Consider the following 20,834-nt stretch of genomic DNA (forward strand, 5'->3'; position numbering starts at 1 on the left):
TCGAGCGTTGTGCGTGGGCAGCAACATCCATCAGCTTGCGGTGTGTGGGGGGCAGTCACTCAGTCACTCAGAGAGAGAGCTAAGAAGGGCAGCTTCCTTGCCCACCCCACCAGAACCCATCCATCAGCTGCGGTGTGTGGAGGGCAGTCACTCAGTCAGAGAGAGAGAGCTAAGAAGGGCAGCTTCCTTGCCCATCCCACCCCACCACCCGAGACCCGCCATGCGTAACTCCACGCTGCTGCTGCTCCTGCTGCTGCCCCTGCTGCTGCCCCTGCTGGGCCCATCGCCGTGCCGCGTCGGCGCCTTCGAGCCCGTGGTGACGACGCTGGTCGTGGCCACGGCGTCGGCCCTCACCTGCCTCCTCTCCTACAGCGGGCCGCGCGTCTCCTGCTGGCTGGGCGAATGCTGCAGCGAGCCCTGGATACAGCTCAACGTCACCGGTGACTGATTATGACTGTGATGGTGATGTCTGTGATGGTGATGTCTGTGATGATATGATGATGTCTGTGATGATGATGTCTGTGATGGTGATGTCTGTGGTGATGACTGTGATGATGATAGCTGTGATGATGTCTGTGATGATGACTGTGATGATGACTGTGATGATGATGGCTGTGATGATGTCTGTGATGATGGATACAGCTCAACGTCACCGGTGATTGGTGATGTCTGTGATGGTGACTGTGATGATGATGTCTGTGATGATGATGACTGTGATAGTCATGGCTGTGATGATCATGTCTGTGATGATCATGTCTGTGATGGTGATGTCTGTGATGATGACTGTGATGATGATGTCTGTGATGATGACTGTGATGATGATGTCTGTGATGATGTCTGTGATGATCATGTCTGTGATGGTGATGTCTGTGATGATGGATACAGCTCAACGTCACCGGTGACTGGTGATGTCTGTGATGATGTCTGTGATGGTGATGTCTGTGATGATGATGTCTGTGATGATGATGTCTGTGATGATCATGTCTGTGATGATCATGTCTGTGATGATCATGTCTGTGATGATCATGTCTGTGATGATCATGTCTGTGATGATCATGTCTGTGATGATGATGTCTGTGATGATGGATACAGCTCAACGTCACCGGTGACTGATGATGAATGTGATGATGATGTCTGTGATGATATGATGATGTCTGTAATGGTGATGTCTGTGATGATGGATACAGCTCAACGTCACTGGTGACTAATGATGTCTGTGATGATGATGTCTGTGATGGTGATGTCTGTGATGGTGATGTCTGTGATGGTGATGTCTGTGATGATGGATACAGCTCAACGTCACCGGTGACTGATGATGTCTGTGATGATGATGTCTATAGATGATCATGTCTGTGATGATGATGTCTGTGATGATGATGTCTGTGATGATGATGTCTGTGATGATGGATACAGCTCAACGTCACCGATGACTTATGATGACTGTGATGATGATGTCTGTGATGATATGATGATGACTGTGGCGATAATATGATGGCTGTGGTGGTGATGATGATGATATGCCAATGATGATATGACTGTGATGATGGCTGTGGTGACTATGATGATGTCTGTGATGATGATATGCTGATGATATTATGATGACTGTGATGACTATGATGATGTCTAAGATGATGATGTATGTGTAGTGATGATATGATGGTTTTTTTTCGGTAACGTCACGTAGGTAAAAAAATTAAATAAATGAAAACAACTAAATTAAATCACGACGTTTCGGGCGCAACACAAGTGTCCTTCTTCAGGTGGGGACAGGAAGGCCACCCACACAGATTCCTACTTGAAGCCTGATTCCCACCACCATCCGGCACAAAATAATTCCCTCATAAAAACACTGGACCATAGGGCCCACTGCATCTCTGACCAACACCACCTGGCCAGTGAATTGGAACATGTACTTCTGGTCCTCAAGATGAACGGATACTCGGACCGTGCTATACGCCAGGCTGTTTCTCCCATCGTGCAGAAACAGGCCCATGAGACTCCGATCAAAATCATTACGTTGCTATACATAGCAGGCGTTACCAAAAAGATTTCCAAAACTCTAAACAAACACAAGATCCAGGTCCGATTCAGTACAATACACAAAATCCGTGATCTGATCCCATCCGTAAAGGATGTCATTCCTGACTTACAGAACCCTGGTGTCTACAAACTGAGTTGCACCTGTGGTGATTGTTATGTCGGGGAAACTAAACAACATATTTCTGACCGCATTCGCGAGCACAAGTCGGATTTGAAGCACGGCAGGACGAATTCTTCGGCCGTAGCTGACCACTCTTGGTTCTCATGATGTTGTGTTCTCCGATACCAAGGTACTCTGCAAGCCTCCTGGATACTACCAAAGATTTGTCCATGAAGCCATCCAGATATACAAACATAGACATAACTTCAACCGAGATGATGGATTCAAATTGAGCAATCATTGGAAGGATGTAATTAACCAAGTTAAACTTTAGCTGCCGTGCAGTTTACGGCTAGACAGCCAGTTTAGATTTATTTTCATAATCATATCCATATTCCCAGTCTGTTACCCCCAGCTTCACACACTACCATCACCATTACCACACGTTGTTTTTCATCTTGCGCATTTCTAATTTACCCCCCCGGCAGCATAACAAAAGGCTGCTTAATCTTAGCTTTCTTATCTACTTCTGCCCCCTGCATCACAAAGCTTCAGTTTGAACTCCATGCGTTGCCTCCCAGCGTCCGTTGCTTTCACAATGTCGCCTCCCAGTCCACAGCCTGCCCACACACTCACCATGGCCCTTCCCCTCCCTCCATCCTCCGTGACTATATAATTCCTCGTCACAGCCATCTCTGAGACACACTTAAGCGGTTGTGCTTTCGCTACGTTGTCCCCACCTGAAGAAGGACGCTTGTGTTGTGCCCGAAACGTCGTGATTTTATTTAGTTGTTTTCATTTATTTTATTGTGTTTTTTACCTATGTGACTTTACCGAAAAAAAACAAAAAGTATGAATATGATGATGATATGATGATGACCATGGCGATAATGGCCGTGGCGATGATATGATGATGACTGTGATGATGATGTCTGTGATGATATGATGACTATTGTGATTACTGATGATGTCTATGATGACTGATGATGACTAATGTCTATGCTATGATGATGACTATGGTGATGATGGCTGATGTCTATTATATGATATCTATGATGATGTCTACGATGATGACTATGATATGGTGATGACGACTGATGTCTGATGAGATGATATGACTGATGGTGACAATGGCTGATGACGTCTATCATGACGTTACCTGCCAACAGTGTAGCATCTCGCCTTATCACAACCACAACCACCATCATCATCATCGTTATCTTCATCAGCATGCACATACCCAATAATCACCCAGGAATGTCTGTCTCTAACGCTCGTAACGTCACTCCACGTCGACCAGCCCCCCTCATTAATAATCATGAGCAGGTGACGTCCTTCAAATGGACACCCCCCCCCCATTAATAATAATGAGTGGGTGACGTCACTCCACATGGGGGGGCCGAGGCGCCTCCTCCCCCCTCCTTGGCGTCAACTCACAACCCTCACTACAAAGGCAGAACCCTCACGTCACGCGATCTCCGTCACGCTGTTGAGACATCGAAGTAAAAAGGACGTCATGATGAACACGGGATTATAACCTTAAAATGAAATAAGTCTGTGTCACCGCGCCCTTATAAATTACACACAAATCGATGCAATGAATATATCACGTCGCGAGCTGCTTTTCGCTTGCAAGTTTCAGATTCACTGCAATACACCCATCCTTGGATGGGCAAAAGGCGAGTTGCTAATATAATGAGCCAAGAATGTCTGTGTGTAACGCACGTGACGTCACTCCACGTCGACCAGCCCCCCTCATTAATATTCATGAACAGGTGGGGTCCTCCACATGGACCCCCCCCCTCCCCCCGTCATTAATCATCATGGTCAGGGGTCAGCAACCTTCGGCTGCCAAGCCACATGCGGTGGCTCTTTGGCTGCCCCCCTTGTGGGCAGCCCGTTTAAAACAATTTTAAATCTTCAAACGTAATTTAACGTAAAGATAATTGATGAAATATGGCAGGCAATGGCGTCACTGTTGAATGTCTTGGCGACACACAAAATGCACAACAGTCAAACTGTCTTGTTCAAGAATAACCAAGGGGGGATAAACAGCTAAATAGACGCACTTTATTCCATCACCTACTTTGTTTATTTGAGTCATAATGTGTTGTTGTTGTCGTCAGCTGTATACCCGCTGCTTTGCGTGTACAAGTAGCTGTGCGTGTGATGCGGCTCTCTGTGAACTAATTGGGTCGGAGACAAAACCATGAATGGCTCTTCCTCTTCCGTGAAAGGTTTTCCGACCCCTGATCATGGTGATCAGAAAACACTCTTCATCATTATCATCGTGGTGGTGGTGGTGATGGTCATCTTCAAATACTTCATGGTCAGCCATCCAAATTTATATCATTCTTCATTATCAATTAGGTTGATGAGGAATTATAATCGTATTCATCATGGTCATATCAATCTTGATTTGAAGCTTTCGTGACTGCAGGAATCCATACTCTTTGGTTCTTTTGGTGAAGTCACGTAGGTCGAAGAAATAATAGATCACGACGTTTCGGTTGCAACACAAGCGTCCGTCATCAAGTGTGAAGGACCTGTCCTCCTGCTGTGTTTGATGACGGTTGCTTGTGTTGCGATCGAAACAGCGTGATCTATTATTTTTTCTACCTACGTGACTTTACCGAAAGAACCAAAGAGCATGGTCATATCATCACAGTAGTATTACAAATATAATGATAACACTGGTCAACACACTTTTTTTGGCATAAGGTATTCACGTCAGGTTTTTGAGATATTAAATATTGCATTTTGAATAAAAACTGCAGAAGAAAAATATTAAATAAATGTGGATATCTACATAAAATGATATTATAAACACACTATCCTAAAAATACAGCACCATATTTTAACACTAAAGCAGTCACTGACTCGCAATAACTTGCAATCATAAGTGACAGAGTTAATTTCGGGTAAAATCTATGAAAATGGGGTATGCCGATAGCATAAAAATGAGATGTGATAGGGCAAATCTGAGATCAGATTTGGAATCCGCACCCTGAAGTTAGTCTAAAACAGCTGTAAAAGTCCAGGCCAGAAAAGAATGTTTTTTTTTTTTGACCAGTGTTATTCATTGTAGTCATCATCATGGTGATCGAGGATTGCAATCATTCTTGATCATTATTCACGTGCCAATTAAAAAGCGTGTTTTTAAACGTTATCGTCCACCTTACCATCTCCACCCACGTTCCCCGACTCCACTTCTCCGAACCCGCCCCTTTAATCCGGAGGTAGCCGTCACGTACGGGGCAAAATCAAATTGACCGGGAGAATCTGCGGCGACACCGAGTGACTTCCGTTCCGTATCGGTGAGAGACGAGCCACCGAACCAGATGGAAGTTTGCAGTGCAATGTTTACTTCACATCGGAGCGAAGTACAGCAGCAAGACGCTTCCCTCCTACAACGTCCCACGGAATACAGACGTGTGTGTGTGTCGCTGTCGGCACCGGAGCGGGTATTATAGTTTCGCGGTTAGCGCTACGCTGCGCTATGAACCCGGCGACCCGAGTTCGATTCCCACTCACGGCCAACACCCAGTGACGAATATCTGAACCGGTCCTGGGCCTTCTCGCCACGGTTGACTCGGCCTCAAATGTGTACCTGGTGCGGTGTGTAGTCAACATCGCTACTGGGCGAGGCAAAGGCGGCTGGGCGTGGTGCTGGCCACACACCCCCTCGTGTAGCCGTGGCCGCCTTCTTAGATGCTGCTCTCTAAGAGCACTTGCCCCAACAGTCTGTTACAGGCTACACGGGGGATCTTTGCCTTTGTTCGCACCGGAGAGCCGTTACGCGTGCGTCAAGGGTCCCAAGTTCGTGTCTCTCGCCGCACAATACATCCTCTTGACCCTTGCTTGATCTTGTGTACAACACCCACGCTAATCTCGAAACAATGCTACTACGGCTGTTGCGACACCGTCATCGCGCAAACCACGGTCATCCCCGCAGCAGCAGCAGCAGCGGCGGCTTTTTGGCTGGCCAACGGACAAAGACGGTGGTCGCCGCGTCGCGTGGCGCTTTCAGATGCGCGTCTGCGGACCCGCTGGAAAGATCCTCCTTCCGATATTAGGAATCCGCTGGAGCTATGCACTTTCATATCCAGATTGAAGATGCGTTTCTTTCGAACTCCTTTTTGTGTGTTTAGTTTGTTCTCCTACCGCACCTCCGATTAGCACGGTTGGCTGCGTATGGTGCGAAAGAAGTTTCAACGTACGTACTGTGCATACGGTGAGGTAGTGCTACAATTGTAGTCACCACCACAGAAAAACAACACTTTCAATAACTACTTCCCATCTTTCAGTATGAATGTTCACATTGCTTTAGGCTATTAATAGCGATGTACATAACCGTGTCCGCTTTCAATAGGACGATAACTTCACATCCGCACGTCTAAGCATTGTATGTCATCACAGTGTTAAAGTGTCAGCAAAAATAGTCACGCTTTTCTGCCCTGCTCAAATGAGAGGTCTCAGCCGTGCACGATGACTCCTCTGAGAATGCTGCCTTCATCTTAACCGCCGCTTATATAGGTGAGGTAATTGTATCAGCTCCTCCCCCCGCCCCAGTGGCCTCTTCATTGTAAACGTTAGAGTAATGATCACACGTATCAAAAACAATCCGGTAGGTACCAGTCAAACCCCGTTTGCGAAAATTAAAAGCAACGAACATCAAAACGAACGTGAACATACATTGGCCCCCGTGGTACGGTGAGAGTGTGTGATTACCGTGTCTTACAGGTACTTTCCTTCACTATCTTAGTCCTCGCTGAGTTTGCAAACTCCAAATATACAGCAGCAGGCGTCAGGGTCGCGATCGAACCCACAGCCTCGTGTAGAGTAGGCGAGGTAGTTAACATCTCCTAGCCACCGTGATGATGAGAGACGCAAACTCTAAATATACAGCCGGCATCAGGGTCGCGATCGAACCCACGACTTCCTGTATACCAGGCGAGGTAGTCAACATCTAGCCACCGTGATGATGATGAGAGAGAGACACGCAAACTCCAAATATACTGCAGGCGTCAGGGTTGCGATCGAACCCACGACTTCCTGTATACCAGGCGAGGTAGTCAACATCTCCTAGCCACCGTGATGATGATGAGAGAGAGACACGCAAACTCCAAATATACAGCAGGCATCGGGGTCGCGATCAAACCCACGGCCTCCTGTAGACCAGGCGAGGAAGTTAACATCTCGCCACCGACGGCACCAGGACACATCGGCTTATTACATTTATTTCAACACTGCCATGAAAAACATTTTAATTTAAGTTAATATTTGACTTTGTATTGTTATTAACATCTCTTTTTCCTCTTCCTGTGGGTGGGGGGGGGGGGGTTCACCTCAAATCCGCCGTTTACAAAACCCGACCAAGAACCCAGAATGGATAGACATGAAACATAATTGATGAATATTCAAAGGTTACGCCCATACATTAATTTAAAAAAAAGGAGTTCATGTGCATTACTGAGAAGTCAGTTTGAACATGTTCAAATGAATGAAATAACCCGAAAGATTTGCTAAAATAACTATTACTCTATTTGAGTTGTTACAATAACCCTACGTAATTTGTTAAAATAAGTGAAATTACCCTACGGGATTTATTAGAACATAAATATGATAACCCTACGTGTCCTGGGTCTCGGTCCACCCTGTAGCATTACAATGGGCTCTGCACGCGTATCCAGGCAGTGTGGTGCCAAGGGATGTTACAACAACAGCCCAGTTTATGTAAATAATACAGTCCTTGTTCTCCTATAACGCTGCGTTGTTTTCATAACGCGAATTGGTTATCACGCGATGAACGTATTAGGGAACACTTTTTTTTAAATATATATAACGCGGATGCGAATTGGATAGAACGCGATCTAACTCCGTCACAGCGCGAGTAGGAATAAGCGGTTGTACGGCTGCCTCAGCGTAGCCTCGCACAAGGCATTGGGATGCTGCTTCTAGATGCTACCCACGCGCCTCGGTCTTTGTTCAGCCTGCGTCACGCATCTCGCGCGTTGTCGCGGACTACGCTTTACCCCTAAGTTGTATGTTGTGTACGATGCGATTTTTCCATAACGCGGCGTTCTTCGGGAACGCAACGACCGCGTTCTAGAACAGGCAGTACATTGTGGTTTGGGTACCGGGGTAGTTGGAGGCGAAGGCTGTTAGCGACGTGCGTTTGGGTTGAGGCGACGGAAGTCGCGTAGCGGTGTTAACCCTTTCCCGTTCCGATGACGTACGTGTACGTCGTCGTCGTTAGAACGTCGTCAGTACGTCATCGGAAGTAAAAGGCCATGCAGGAGGGCGTGTGGCACACTTTGGCGCCGGCTATCGTAGAGTGCGGGTGTCGCTACGGTTCTCTGCGGTGAGTACGACGTATTTAGAAACAACGGCGCTGCTGCTACGCCTGAATAAAATGAACGCTGAACAGCTCGCCGCGTCCCGAGGTTCAGCGGTGAACGGGACCGCACCCTGCAACCTGCAGACATCTCGGGAAAGGGTTACTAAAGTGACGACGTAGAGTCGTGTTCCCCTATAACATGGTAATTGCGTTCCTGAAGAACATCGCGTTACGGAAAAGTCTCTTTATAACCAATATATAATATGGGTTACAGTCCGGTCCGCGATATAACGCGTGAGATGCGTTACGCAGGCCGAACAAAGACCGAGGCGCGTGGGTAGCATCTAGAAGCATCCAGCAGCATCCCGCCTTGTGTGCGACGCTGCGCCGAGGTAGCCGTACAACCGCTTATTCATACTCGCGCGACGGAGTTCCATTCGTTCGCATGCTTAATGCATGAATTGCGTTATGTCCAAAAAGGGTGAGATGTAAATTGGGGTATGATTGTATGTATGTTGAACTTCTTTCGCACCGCACGTAACCATCCGAGCCAATCGGAGGTGTGGGGGAAGGACGGCAAACTGAACACAGAAAGCAGTTCTGAAGAAATTCGTTTTCAGTCAAGATGATTAAAAAAAGTGCAACGCTTCAGTAGCTTGCTGATATCGGAAGAGTGTTCCAGACGGCCGCATAAGCACATCCGAAAGCGCCGCACGATGCGGTGACCACCGACTTCGTTTGATGGCCAGCCAGAAGCCACCGCCGCTGCTGCGAGGAAAACCAGAGTTGACGTGATGATGCTTTGTGTTCCTTGACGAGATCGTGGTTCTTTTGTGGCAAGCCCTTTAGCACGACCTCATCAACTGCTCTCCGCCGTTGTGCCCACAGTTCTCAAAGAGGAGCTGGACCAACAACTCTTCGGGCAGCACCTGGTGCACCACGTGGTGTTCAGGGCCATGGGCGGGTACGGCACATCCACACCGACACACCAAAGACAAAGACCCCCCCCCCCCCCCGTATAGCCTTAAGAGACTGTTGGAGCAAGATCTGTTAGCGAGTGGCACCCATTTTCGCCTACCTCGAGTCCTGACGTTGGCTTGCACAATTCCACACAGACACAAAGATCCCCCCTGTAGTCTTAACAGACTGTAGGGGCAAGTGCTGTTAGCGAGTGCCTATGAAGGCCGACACGGGACACGATAAAAAAGTGTCTCTATTGATGCATCATTTAGCTGCCCCAGCTCGTCATCATCATGGTGGCTAGGAGATGTTAACTACCTCGCCTGGTACACAGGAGGTTGTGAGTTCGATCCCGACCCTGACACTTGAGAATATTTTGCTGCTGCTAAATTCCCCCACAATGATGATGATGACAAAAGCCACTTGGTCGAGCTACCGGTTATGGCCAGGATGCTTTGAAAGAGAGCAACGTGGCTCAGAGCTCCTTCCTCACCTGGTAAAATAAATAGAAACATTGTTTAGTTAAAACATATCCAGACGTCACACGGACAGTAGCGGCGCGGGTAAACGGGCAAATCCTGCACGGGTGAATCGGCGGAGTTCCGCTAATGACGATCCCTGTCGCCCCCCCCACGCCCCCTCCCCCCCCTCCCCTCCCCTCCCCACGCAGGTACGCGAGCAACCCGAGCCCGCAAAAGGCCCTGGCGTTGTCCTTTCACGGCTGGACGGGCACCGGCAAGAACTTCGTGTCGAACATCATCGCCAAGAGCCTCTTCGTCGAGGGCCAGAAGAGCAACTTTGTGCACACGTTCGTGGCCACGGTGCACTTCCCGCACGCCGCCCACGTGGACACGTACAAGGTGCCCGCGTGCCCACCACGGCCGCCACGCGATCGCGACAATACTGATCATATCCACTCGTAACACCGTCGTCGCCGCCATACAGTATTCGCTCATCGCTCTCGTATCGAGAGAGAGGACGACTCGGGGAGAGAAGACCACTTGGAGAGAGAGAGAAAGAGAGGACGACTCGGACAGAGGATGACTAGCCAACCAGACACTACCCCTGACACTAACCACACCAGTCACCCAGACACGAGCCCTGACCCTAACCACACTAGCCACCCAGACACTAACCCTGACCATAACCACACTAGCCACCCAGACACTAACCCTGACCCTAACCACACTAGCCACCCAGACACTAACCCTGACCCTAACCACACTAGCTCTAACCCTAGCCACACTAGCCAATTACCCCTAACCCTAACCAAATCAGCCAACCAACGCTCACCGTAGCCCTTCAGGAGGGCACCACCACCCTCTTCCACGCGGAGTCACGTTGCCCACCCTGGCATCTCCTTACGCCTTTCCCTGAAGCGCTCCTCGTCTTGACAAGCAGAATCAGCAGCAGCAGCAGCAGCATGTCCACGTCCACATTGAGCATCGGGCTCCTGGACATGTTGCTTACTGCCATTGTGAGCTTGAGTAGAAACTTTAAACGAGCCCGTGTCAGATTTGCGTGCTCACGGTTCGCCGCGCGTGTGCTTGTTTGCGTGTGGACGTGTGTGCGGACGCGCAACTCAGGAGAAGCTGCAGGGCTGGATCCGCGGGAACGTAACCGCGTGCAAACATTCCGTGTTCGTCTTCGACGAGATGGACAAGATGCACCCCGGCCTCATCGACGCCATCAAGCCGTTCCTCGACTACTACCCCATCCTGGACGGCGTCGACTACCGCCACGCCATCTTCATTTTCCTCAGGTCGGTGCCGCTCCGGGCAGGACACGGGGAGCGGGAGCGTGGAGCACGTACCGACGCACACACATGCACGCGTTTACCCGCACACACGCACACACGTGTACACACACGCACACACGTGTACACACGGCCTCTATCGGCAGAGTTTCGGTTTCGGCCGAAAGTAAATTTTTGACTTTCGGTTTGGTTTGGTTTTCGGGCCGAAACCAGAAATTCAGTTTCGATCGGCCTCTAAACTACACGCACGTGCGCGCATGCGGCTCCAGGCAGATGCTCCTCACTCTCTCCGGCGATCGCAAGCAACGCACACACGCGCACTCAAGCAAGGATGGGGGTGAGAGGGGTGTGGTGGTGGTGGCAATAAGACAGACGACGGAGAAGAATAAGAAAAAAATAACTTCCCCTCCCCCAGAACCACCTAGGGGGGGGTCAGACATTTGTGACGATGTGTGACGAGGGGGGGGGGGGGTGGTTGAGAAATGTGACGTCACATCAAAATGCGCAACTTTAAATAAATATAGACAACACGTTCTACTTAATTAAATGGACTTTTTAAATAAATGTTTTCCCCTACAACATCAGAGTGCAGCACCACATTAAATACGCGCTACAATGACAATAGTTTAAACCGATTTGAAGCATGTTCTATATATTTATTTGAGGGGGGGGTCTGACTTTTTGTGATGCCGTGTGATGATGGGGGGGTCAAAAATCGTCCAAAATCGCGTGACGTCATTTATGGACGGCCCCAAACTAGCGAGCAGCAGCAGCAAGCAGCAAGCAGCACACGCGTAGCCAGCACTCGCAGCAGCAGCAGTCCACCAGGAGCACTTTTGTTTGAGCGGCTCAGAGGCTGGGCTCTCACAGGCAGCTCGAGACGCACAGCACACAGACACACGCACAGCACACAGACATGCACAGCACACAGACACGTGCACGCACAGCACACAGACACGCACACACAGCACACAGACGCGCACACACAGCACACAGACACGTACAGCACACAGATGCGCGCACGTACAGCACACAGACGCGCGCACGCACAGCACACAGACGCGCGCATGCACAGCACACTGAGCAGATTATAGCAGCGTGCCGATACCAACAGTGTGCATATACGCGCGCACGCACACTCATTCACTCATCCGCCCACCAGCCACACACACACCAACCCACCCACCCCTCCAATGGTCCAATTCAACCCTCCCACCACCCCATCCCACCCCACCTCCTCCTCCACATGGGTCCGTGTGAGTCTGTGACGCGTCTAGAGGCCGACCGAAATTCGGTTTCGGCGCCGAAAGTTGGCAAATGGCCTCTTCCGGCATAGTTTCTGTTTCGGTCGAAGCCAAAAAGTTAACCTTTCGGTTTACTTTCGGTTTTGGCCGAAAGTACATTTTTTACTTTCGGTTTCGGCCGAAACTAGAAATTCAGTTTAGGTCGGCCTCTAGTGTATACACACACGCACACACGCGTACACACACACGCACACACGCGTACACACACACACGCACGCGTGTACAAACACACACACGTGTACACACACACACAAACATTCCCCGTACAGCCTTAACAGAATGTTGGGGCAAGTGCTGTTAGCGAGTAGCACCTCTATGAAGGCCGGAACGGTACACGAAGGGGTGGGTGGTCAGCACCACGCCCAACCGCCTTTGTCTCCCCAGTGGCGATGTTTACTATACCACACCAGGGACTCATTTGAGGCTGAGTCGACCTACACGCACACGTGCACGCACATGCGGGTCGTGGGGATTCACAGGAGTTGTGCAGCGGGCACCGCGTCGGAGGCGCGGGGACTCGCGTCCACCGACGTCACGAGCCGCTTCTCCCTCCACGCTTCCTACCTCACCGCTCCTCCTCTCTCCCCGCACGTCCCCTCCTCCCTTCCCGCTCCCCGTGCAGTAACGCCGGAGGTAACGACATCAACGAGGTGGCGCTGCGCTTCTGGAACGAGGGCCGCAAGCGCGAGGAGATCGTCCTCGCGGACACGGAGAAGGTGCTCACAATGCGCGCCTTCAACGACAAGAACAGTACGTGGCGTGCGTGCGCGTGTACACGCATGCGTGTGCGCGTGTGCTTTGCTCGATATGGGGAGAACAAGTGGTGCATCTGCCAGCCATCTCAGTCGGTCAACCCACGGCACCTGGGTCTGTCCCGTGACCTCCTGCCAGCAGCGAGCCTTAGACACGTCACACGTGGTCTTCAAAGTGCACGTGGCCTGGCACAGGCGCCGTGGTTACGTCACCGCCACTTAGTGGCAAACGGCTGCTGCTGCTGCTGTTGTTGTTATTGTGGTCCCGCGTGTGTGTACAGCGCGGAGCGTTGGTTAGCTCGCTTCGCTATCCTGATGGGGGATCTTTGTACAGGTAGTCCTCTACTTACGATGGAGATGCGTTACGACGACCCCATCGTAAGTCAAAAATATCGTAAGTCGAAGATGGCCTAGCCTACCCAGGAGTCTTAAAGAATGGTGATTATTTAGTAAAACAGAGCAATTTACAGTAGCGTACTGTATAAACTATATACTGTATGTATTTATTAATTACAATACTGTATTGCACAGTAAAATGTAAAGTAAACAAAGCAAGGTAAATTCTTAGCCTACCTATATGAACTGCAATTTAATACTGGTAGGAACCTCGTGGTTACACCAGCCCACAGGGGATTATTGTGTCCGTCCGTCGTGCAGGGAGGGGCTCGGTGTGGAGGGAGGGGCTGGGTGGGGATGTGGAGCTGGGTGGGGAGGGGAGGGTGGGGAGTGGCTGGGTGGGGAGGGTGGGGAGGGGCTGGTTGGGGAGGGTGGGGAGGGGCTGGGTGGGGACGGTGGGGAGGGGCTGGGTGGGGAGGGTGGGGAGGGGCTGGGTGGGGAGGGGCTGGGTGGGGAGGGGCTGGTCACCCCGTGGTGCCCTTATAAAACTCAACGTTTAACCTACTCACGCCGGCTTGTGCCCGCCCTCACAGTCGGGCATATTTGCGGAATACACCATGCCGCCATTGACCCTGGCCATTGACCGAGCAACCCAACGTTCCTACCAGCTCCCTCCACAGGAATGTGTTAGAAAGTTTTTTCAGGAAACAATCCTATCTGCTATAAAAACTTTTAACATGCATTGAACGTATCGTATCGTGGTAACCCTAAAATGAAATCGCTAAAGCTACGTATCATACATGCATTGAACGTACAGTATCGTACGCGCGAAATTAAAAATATTTTACAATTTTACCATCGTAACTCGGGGACTATCTGTATTTGTTGTGGCCTAACAAGAAGGGAAACATAGTGGGGAGCGGTAGTGAAGCGGTCAGCGCGCTGCGCTACGAACCCCACGACCCGAGTTAGATTCCCGCTCAAGGACAACACCGGTGACAATTATCCGAACCGGTCCCGGGCCTGCGCTAGGTCGACTCAGCCTCAAACGAGCACCCTGTACGGCGCGTCTCTCTCTCCGTCCGCCCGCCCTGCAGGTGGCTTTTGGCACGCGAGCCTCATTGACAAGCACCTCATCGACTTCTTCGTGCCCTTCTTGCCACTGGAGCACCAGCACGTGCGCATGTGCGCGCGTGCGGTGGCGCGGTCACGCGGGGTGCAGCTGCTTGATGCCGTGGAGCGTGTGGCCAAGGCCGTTGCCGATGAGATGGCCTACTTTCCCGAGAACGAGGGCATCTTCTCTGTCACGGGCTGCAAGAGCGTCGCCCAGAAGGTGGAGTTCCACTTGTGAAGACGACGACGACGGCGGAGGAGGAGGTGGAGGAGGGCATGGAGGGGGATGGAGGGAGGAGGTCGAGACTTTCCCAACGGGCGGAGATCAACGATGCCGCCCTGTTGCCATCGTGTGGACTTTTTTGTTTTGTTTAAATCTCTGCGGTGTTGCATCTCGTACACCACCAGATCATGAAGTTTTTGCTACGTATTCGCGTAACAATTCTATCAAATCTATTTAATGCTGACGACTTGTGTTTATAACAAACAAAAAATCGATGCGATCATTTTCCTGCGCGCGATGGCATCGGCGGTAATGTTCAGAGGCCAGTTGCCAATGTGGAGTTCCTGCTGCTGGTGCTGCTGGCCATGATGAGGGTTTCAGTAAAAAGTTTGTTTAGTTTCGCTGTACCTCCTCCTGCTTCCTCTACGTATTCTTTGGGTTACGTGGCCAAAATCACACCGTGGCTTATTTTTAAACACACCACCGAGTCTACGTGTAACTACATCTGTGTGACAACTCCGCGCGTGTCCATGGGTTTCGTAGTTTGTGCTGCGCGGCCACAACCTGCGCCAGTCCTGTGGCTTTTATTTTCCATCTACGAAGGTGTGGTGCAGCATCGGTCTGACACGGTTGATGGTGTTCCCCCTATGATGAGCGAGTGAGCGGGTGGGCAGATGAGTGACCGGGTGAGTGGGTGCGTCCGTAACTGGGTGGGTGAGTGACTGGGTGAGTGGGTAGGTGAGTGACTGGGTGAGTTAATGGTTCCACCGGTTGTGAGCGAGTGACTGGGTAGGTTAGTGACTGGGTGCATGGTTAGGTGAGTGAGTGGGTGAGTGACTGGCTGAGTGGGTAGGTGAGTTGATGGTTCCACCAATCGGTGTCTTCGAGGTGGAGGAGGAAGTCAAAGCCTGGAGAAGGTGCGATGACGATGTGTGGGTCTCAAATGAGCTGTTCATTTTTCTGTACGTCCGCGTTGTTCCACTCTGTACCGCACAGCAGCAGTAGCAGCTTTCCTGTGGACCTGGGTGGCGAGATTCTAGGATGGCAGCAACGCGATCCCAGAAGGATTTGGTGTCATTTAGCGCTTGCCTGTGTTACCGGAAGCCCACTTGCTCTCAGGGGGAGAGGAGACTATGGGAGGTCGTAGACGGGCAGCCGGTGTCACCGCGGCGGCTAGCCGGTGCTCCTGCGTTGGCCGGTGCTGCTGCTGCTGCTGCTGCTGCGGGTGCAAGCGTCGTGGCCCACGAACGCCGGAGTGGATCAACCCTGGCGAGCGTGTGCCGTCCTCATGGAACATAAAACCATCGCGCGAACTGCGGTCGCCATTCTCACAGCGGCGGCGGTGGCTTCTGTGGCTGACCATCGAAATGAAGGCGGTGGTCGCCACATCGCACGGCGCTTTCGGAGGCGCATCTGCGGCCGTCTGGAACGCCCTTCCGATGTTATGAGAAGCACTTTTGAATCGTCTCGATTGAAAACTGGTTCTTGCGTTTCGTTTGCTGCCCTTCCTGCGATGAGTGGCTACATACGGCGCGAAAGAAGTTCAACAAACATAATTAAGTACCGTTGTCAAGGCGACCGGTTAGCGACGTGATGATTGGCTGTTAATGCCATGGTGGTTGGATGATATTGTGGTGGGCAGTGCCGGATTAAGCTAGTGCGGTGCCTGTAGCGTATGTTATAAAGGGGCCCTAAAAAACTAATATTAAAACACAAATGTTTAACTTGCATAGTAATGTGATTGTATTTTTTCATTTGCTACACTGGCAGATAATACGACAAATCGCTAGCCTTAAACACCCGGTCGTTCATAAAAGTTGAAGGCGGTATCGTACTATATTAATAGAGCAAGTGCAGAATCATTGAACCGGAATTGATAGCTTTAAAGCATTTAGCGCGGAGCCCTTGAAAGTACAGGGCCTGTAGTATATGTAGCTACTTGTGCTACTTGGATAATCCTGCACTCGTGGTGGATGATGTCCTGATTGGATGTTTATAAACATGGTTGGATGAGATGTGATTGTATGATGTCATGGTGGATGTTGTCATGGTGATTGGATGTTGTCATGGTGATTGGATGATGTCAGCGTGGATGTCATGGCGATAGGATGGTGATGTCGTGACGATTGGGGCAGTCACTGACCAGTAGTGATGCTGATGGAGGTCGGATGCTGCAGCCACGACCAGCCGGTGTCAAGACCACCGCTGTTGCAGACCCCTCACCCCCAGCGCTGGTGACTATCAGTTAGCTTTCTAGACTCAACACTGCACCATAGACTCAACACTGCCCATAGACTCAACACTGCACCATAGACTCAACACTGCACCATAGAACTCAACACTGCACCATAGACTCAACACTGCCCATAGACTCAACACTGCACCATAGACTCAACACTGCCCATAGACTCAACACTGCACTATAGACTACACGGCCAGTGGACTCAACACTGCACCATAGACTCAACACTGCCCATAGACTCAACACTCCACCATAGACTCAACACTGCACCATAGACTCAACACTGCACCATAGACTCAACACTGCCCATAGACTCAACACTGCACCATAGACTCAACCACTGCACCATAGACTCAACACTGCCCATAGACTCAACACTGCCCATAGACTCAACACTGCCCATAGACTCAACACTCCACCATAGACCCAACACTGCCCATAGACTCAACACTGCACTATAGACTACACGGCCAATGGACTCAACACTGCACCATAGACTCAACACTGCACCATAGACTCAACACTGCCCATAGACTCAACACTGCACTATAGACTACACGGCCAATGGACTCAACACTGCACCATAGAATCAACACTGCACCATAGACTCAACACTGCACCATAGACTCAACACTGCACCATAGACTCAACACTGCACCATAGACTCAACACTGCCCATAAACAACTGCACCATAGTTTCAACACCGCACACATAGGACTGGATCATGGTCCCATGAGGCCACCTGGGCACATGTCTTTTGGAGCCCCCCGCTTTCCTATGTTGGTGTTTTTCTTGCCTTCCTCCTCGCAAAACATCCACTAGATCGTCAAAATGTAGCTGTCTGACAAGGTCTGACTATTGCCATAAGTGACAATGAGCTGAGTCGTGTTTGGCACAAGCTACTCTGCAGCTCATTTTTTTATTCTGCTTAAAAGGGAAAATGTCCGCTCACCCTGGCAGTTTGTCACTGGCAAAGTTAGAAAGTTAAAGTGCCACGAAAACATTGGGGAACGCTGACTGCAGATGAAGTGACCTGCAAAGTCTCAAGCAATTTAGTTGGGCACTCCTCACCCTCAGAGTCAGACATGAAAGACTTGAATTGGATGAGTTCGTTGGCAAAGTTCAGGTCCAGGTCTGATGGATATGTAGTGGAGAGTGCATTTACCTTTTCCACTATGACATCAGTGTTAGACAACTGGTCTGACATAAACAGAACTCCAAAGAGACTGGTCAAATGCTTGTAAGCGTCCAAGCGATGTTCAAGGCATGCCACTAGCTTATCAGTGACCACATAAAATGTTTCTATTTTGAACTTCTCCCTCTCCTAAAGTGTCAGACCTGGCTATGAGCTCTCATCTGCAAATGTTTTTGGTTTCTTCTTTCCTGAAGATCGTGCTCGCATGACTGACACCTGTCATTTAAGGCTGCCCTTTCAAAAGCCTCAAACTGGTCTCGCTGTCCCACCACAAAATCCCACAACGAAGACAAAAGCTGTTCTGCTTTAGAGATGTCAATGTCACTTTTCTATAGGTGCATGCTTGTAGCGTGGAACCGGTCAAGTATGACGTCCCAGAAACGTGCCATGAACACCATCTCTAAGGTGTCCAATTTAGCACGTAGTCCAGCGGCCTCAATTCGAGTATCTCTTCTCTCATTATCATCATTGCACATACCACCTAAGGCCTCTCTAATGTGGGTGTAATTTCTCCACAGTGCCTTGGTTGACTGCCCGAGAACTCCGAGTACTGGACAGCGATTTCAGTCTGACATTGGTCTTCCGAAAGACTTCCCTCATCTGTGTGTGGATGAAGAGCAAATTGTGTACAGTTACTGCAACATGTTAAAAAACTCGTCAGCCTCTGGGCTACTGCCGTCCAAGGTGTTAACACCAACTAAGTTAAGTGAATGCGCTGCTCAAGGCACAGACTATCAGAGGGTTTTTTTGTTTCAGGTGGGCCTGTAGCCCATTGCATTGTCATATGACGGACCTCTACAGTTTGAGAGGTCCAACCCAAGGCCCTCCACCATAACAGTCACAGTCTGCTAAACTTTTACCAGTGTGGCGCTCAATTGGCTCAAAGCTCAGGAATCACTCCACCACATTCCTGCTGCTGTTAACAAACTGGAATATGAACGTCTATGTCATCCCTCCTTTTCAATTTTTCCAGTTCCAAGCGTTCGTCTTTGCTGATATTACTAACGGGTTTCTTAGAATTTTTAAGTATGGTAGCAATTTCAGCTCTAGCAACATCTGTCGGGATGTGTCCCAAGCCTTTTAGAGCTATATCAACCTGGGAAATTACGGTATATCATCCACTGGGATATGCTTTGGGGGTGACAGCAAAATTCAACCACATAGTCATCCTCTCAGCTGACAAGGGCAATGCCACTGTCATCATGGATAAACCACATACAACAACAAAATCCAGGACCTTATTGATAGTAGCTACTCCAAAATCCCACTAACAGCCTGACGACAAAAAACAATATCATTACTAGTTCGACCTCTCTAATTGAACCAGCTAAACGGCTCTCCCTCAAACCTGCTGCTTGACCACCCAGATTCTATGGTCGTCCTAAGAGCCATAAAGAAAGCACACCACTTCGGCCCATCGTTTCGACTATCAACTCACCTACCTACAAGCTAGCCCGTTTTCTGTCTGCCGCCTTGCTTCCATTCACTGGCAAGACTACCTCAGCAGTACTTAATTCAGCTCACCTTGTCTCTCTAATCAAGGGCATTTCATTGTCCCCAGATGATCTTCTCGTCAGCTTTGATGTGGTTTCTCTGTTCACTAATGTTCCGGTGCCTGACACCTTAGCAATAATTGAAGATTTAGTCCAACATGGACTGAACCCCGATGTACCAAGCGGCCCAGGTGTTACGCTCGATGTGGTCAGCTCACGCTTTAAGCGCTGCGGGGCCCGGGGGCCAGAGGTCGCAAACGGGTTTTGATTCCTTACCCGTACCCGGCCGCACCAGGGTCGCAAATGGGTACCCGTACCCAGCCGGGTACGGGTACCCGTTCCCTACCGTACTCTACCCGAAATGAGTGACAAACGGTTACTCACCAGTGACTCACGGCCTACCCGTACCCGGCCGGGTACGGGTAGCCGGGTATCGGGTAGGGTACGGGTATCGGGTACCCGGTTGCGACCTCTGCCAGGGGCCCAAGTGGTCAGCTCACTCTTTAAACACCAAGGGGTCTGGGGGCCCTCACATTGTAAGTGCTGAGAGGTCTGGGGGGCCCTAGTGGTTCGCTCACGCTATACGCACCCAGGGGCCTAGTGGCCAGCTTGCGCTGTGCGCACTGAGGCCATTGGCGTTCCAACTTTCTTCGTAAGTCTTGGGCCACGCGTCGTGTGCGGTCTGAGGCTTGGAGGCTCCCTGGCAGTCCGAGGGCCCCGGGCACTGTCCCCATTGGCCTGGTCCATAATCCAGCTTTGCGCAAACAGACTCAACACTGCACCATAGGCTCAACACTGCAATTTAACCCATTAAATCCTCTCGATCCCAAATCGTGTGCAAAATCAGATGAACTACTAATAGACGATCAAGACGCACTTTGCCGATTGTTCAGGATTGTCCAACGGTAATAGGTCAGCCAAATACAGAGCAGGGCTACGGACAATAGCCTTGTACATTATTCGGTTTAAATGGTTTAAT

At 50.2% G+C, this 20,834-nt stretch overlaps 1 protein-coding gene across 2 annotated transcripts; it reads left to right on the forward strand.

Annotated features, from left to right (window-relative positions):
• The first annotated feature begins 3 nt into the window (after window positions 1-3).
• Window positions 4-17,018, forward strand: LOC133360043 (torsin-1B-like). 2 transcript variants are annotated; one of them, XM_061578616.1, is made up of 6 exons: window positions 4-440; window positions 9,369-9,444; window positions 10,111-10,300; window positions 11,027-11,202; window positions 13,123-13,250; window positions 14,686-17,017. In XM_061578616.1, the coding sequence occupies exons 1-6, from the start codon at window positions 221-223 to the stop codon at window positions 14,937-14,939; spliced, it is 1,044 nt and encodes a 347-aa protein (XP_061434600.1). In that variant the 5' UTR covers window positions 4-220; the 3' UTR covers window positions 14,940-17,017. The 2 variants fall into 2 exon arrangements, with proteins under 2 accessions (XP_061434600.1, XP_061434601.1); XM_061578617.1 differs by lacking the exon at window positions 4-440 and adding an exon at window positions 1,290-1,305 and having other exon boundaries at window positions 14,686-17,018.
• Window positions 17,019-20,834: the final 3,816 nt, after the last annotated feature.

This window comes from Lethenteron reissneri, chromosome 67 (genome assembly GCF_015708825.2).
Source record: "Lethenteron reissneri isolate LAM-NWPU_2019-01 chromosome 67, ASM1570882v1, whole genome shotgun sequence".
NCBI classification, from domain to species: Eukaryota; Metazoa; Chordata; class Hyperoartia; order Petromyzontiformes; family Petromyzontidae; genus Lethenteron; species Lethenteron reissneri.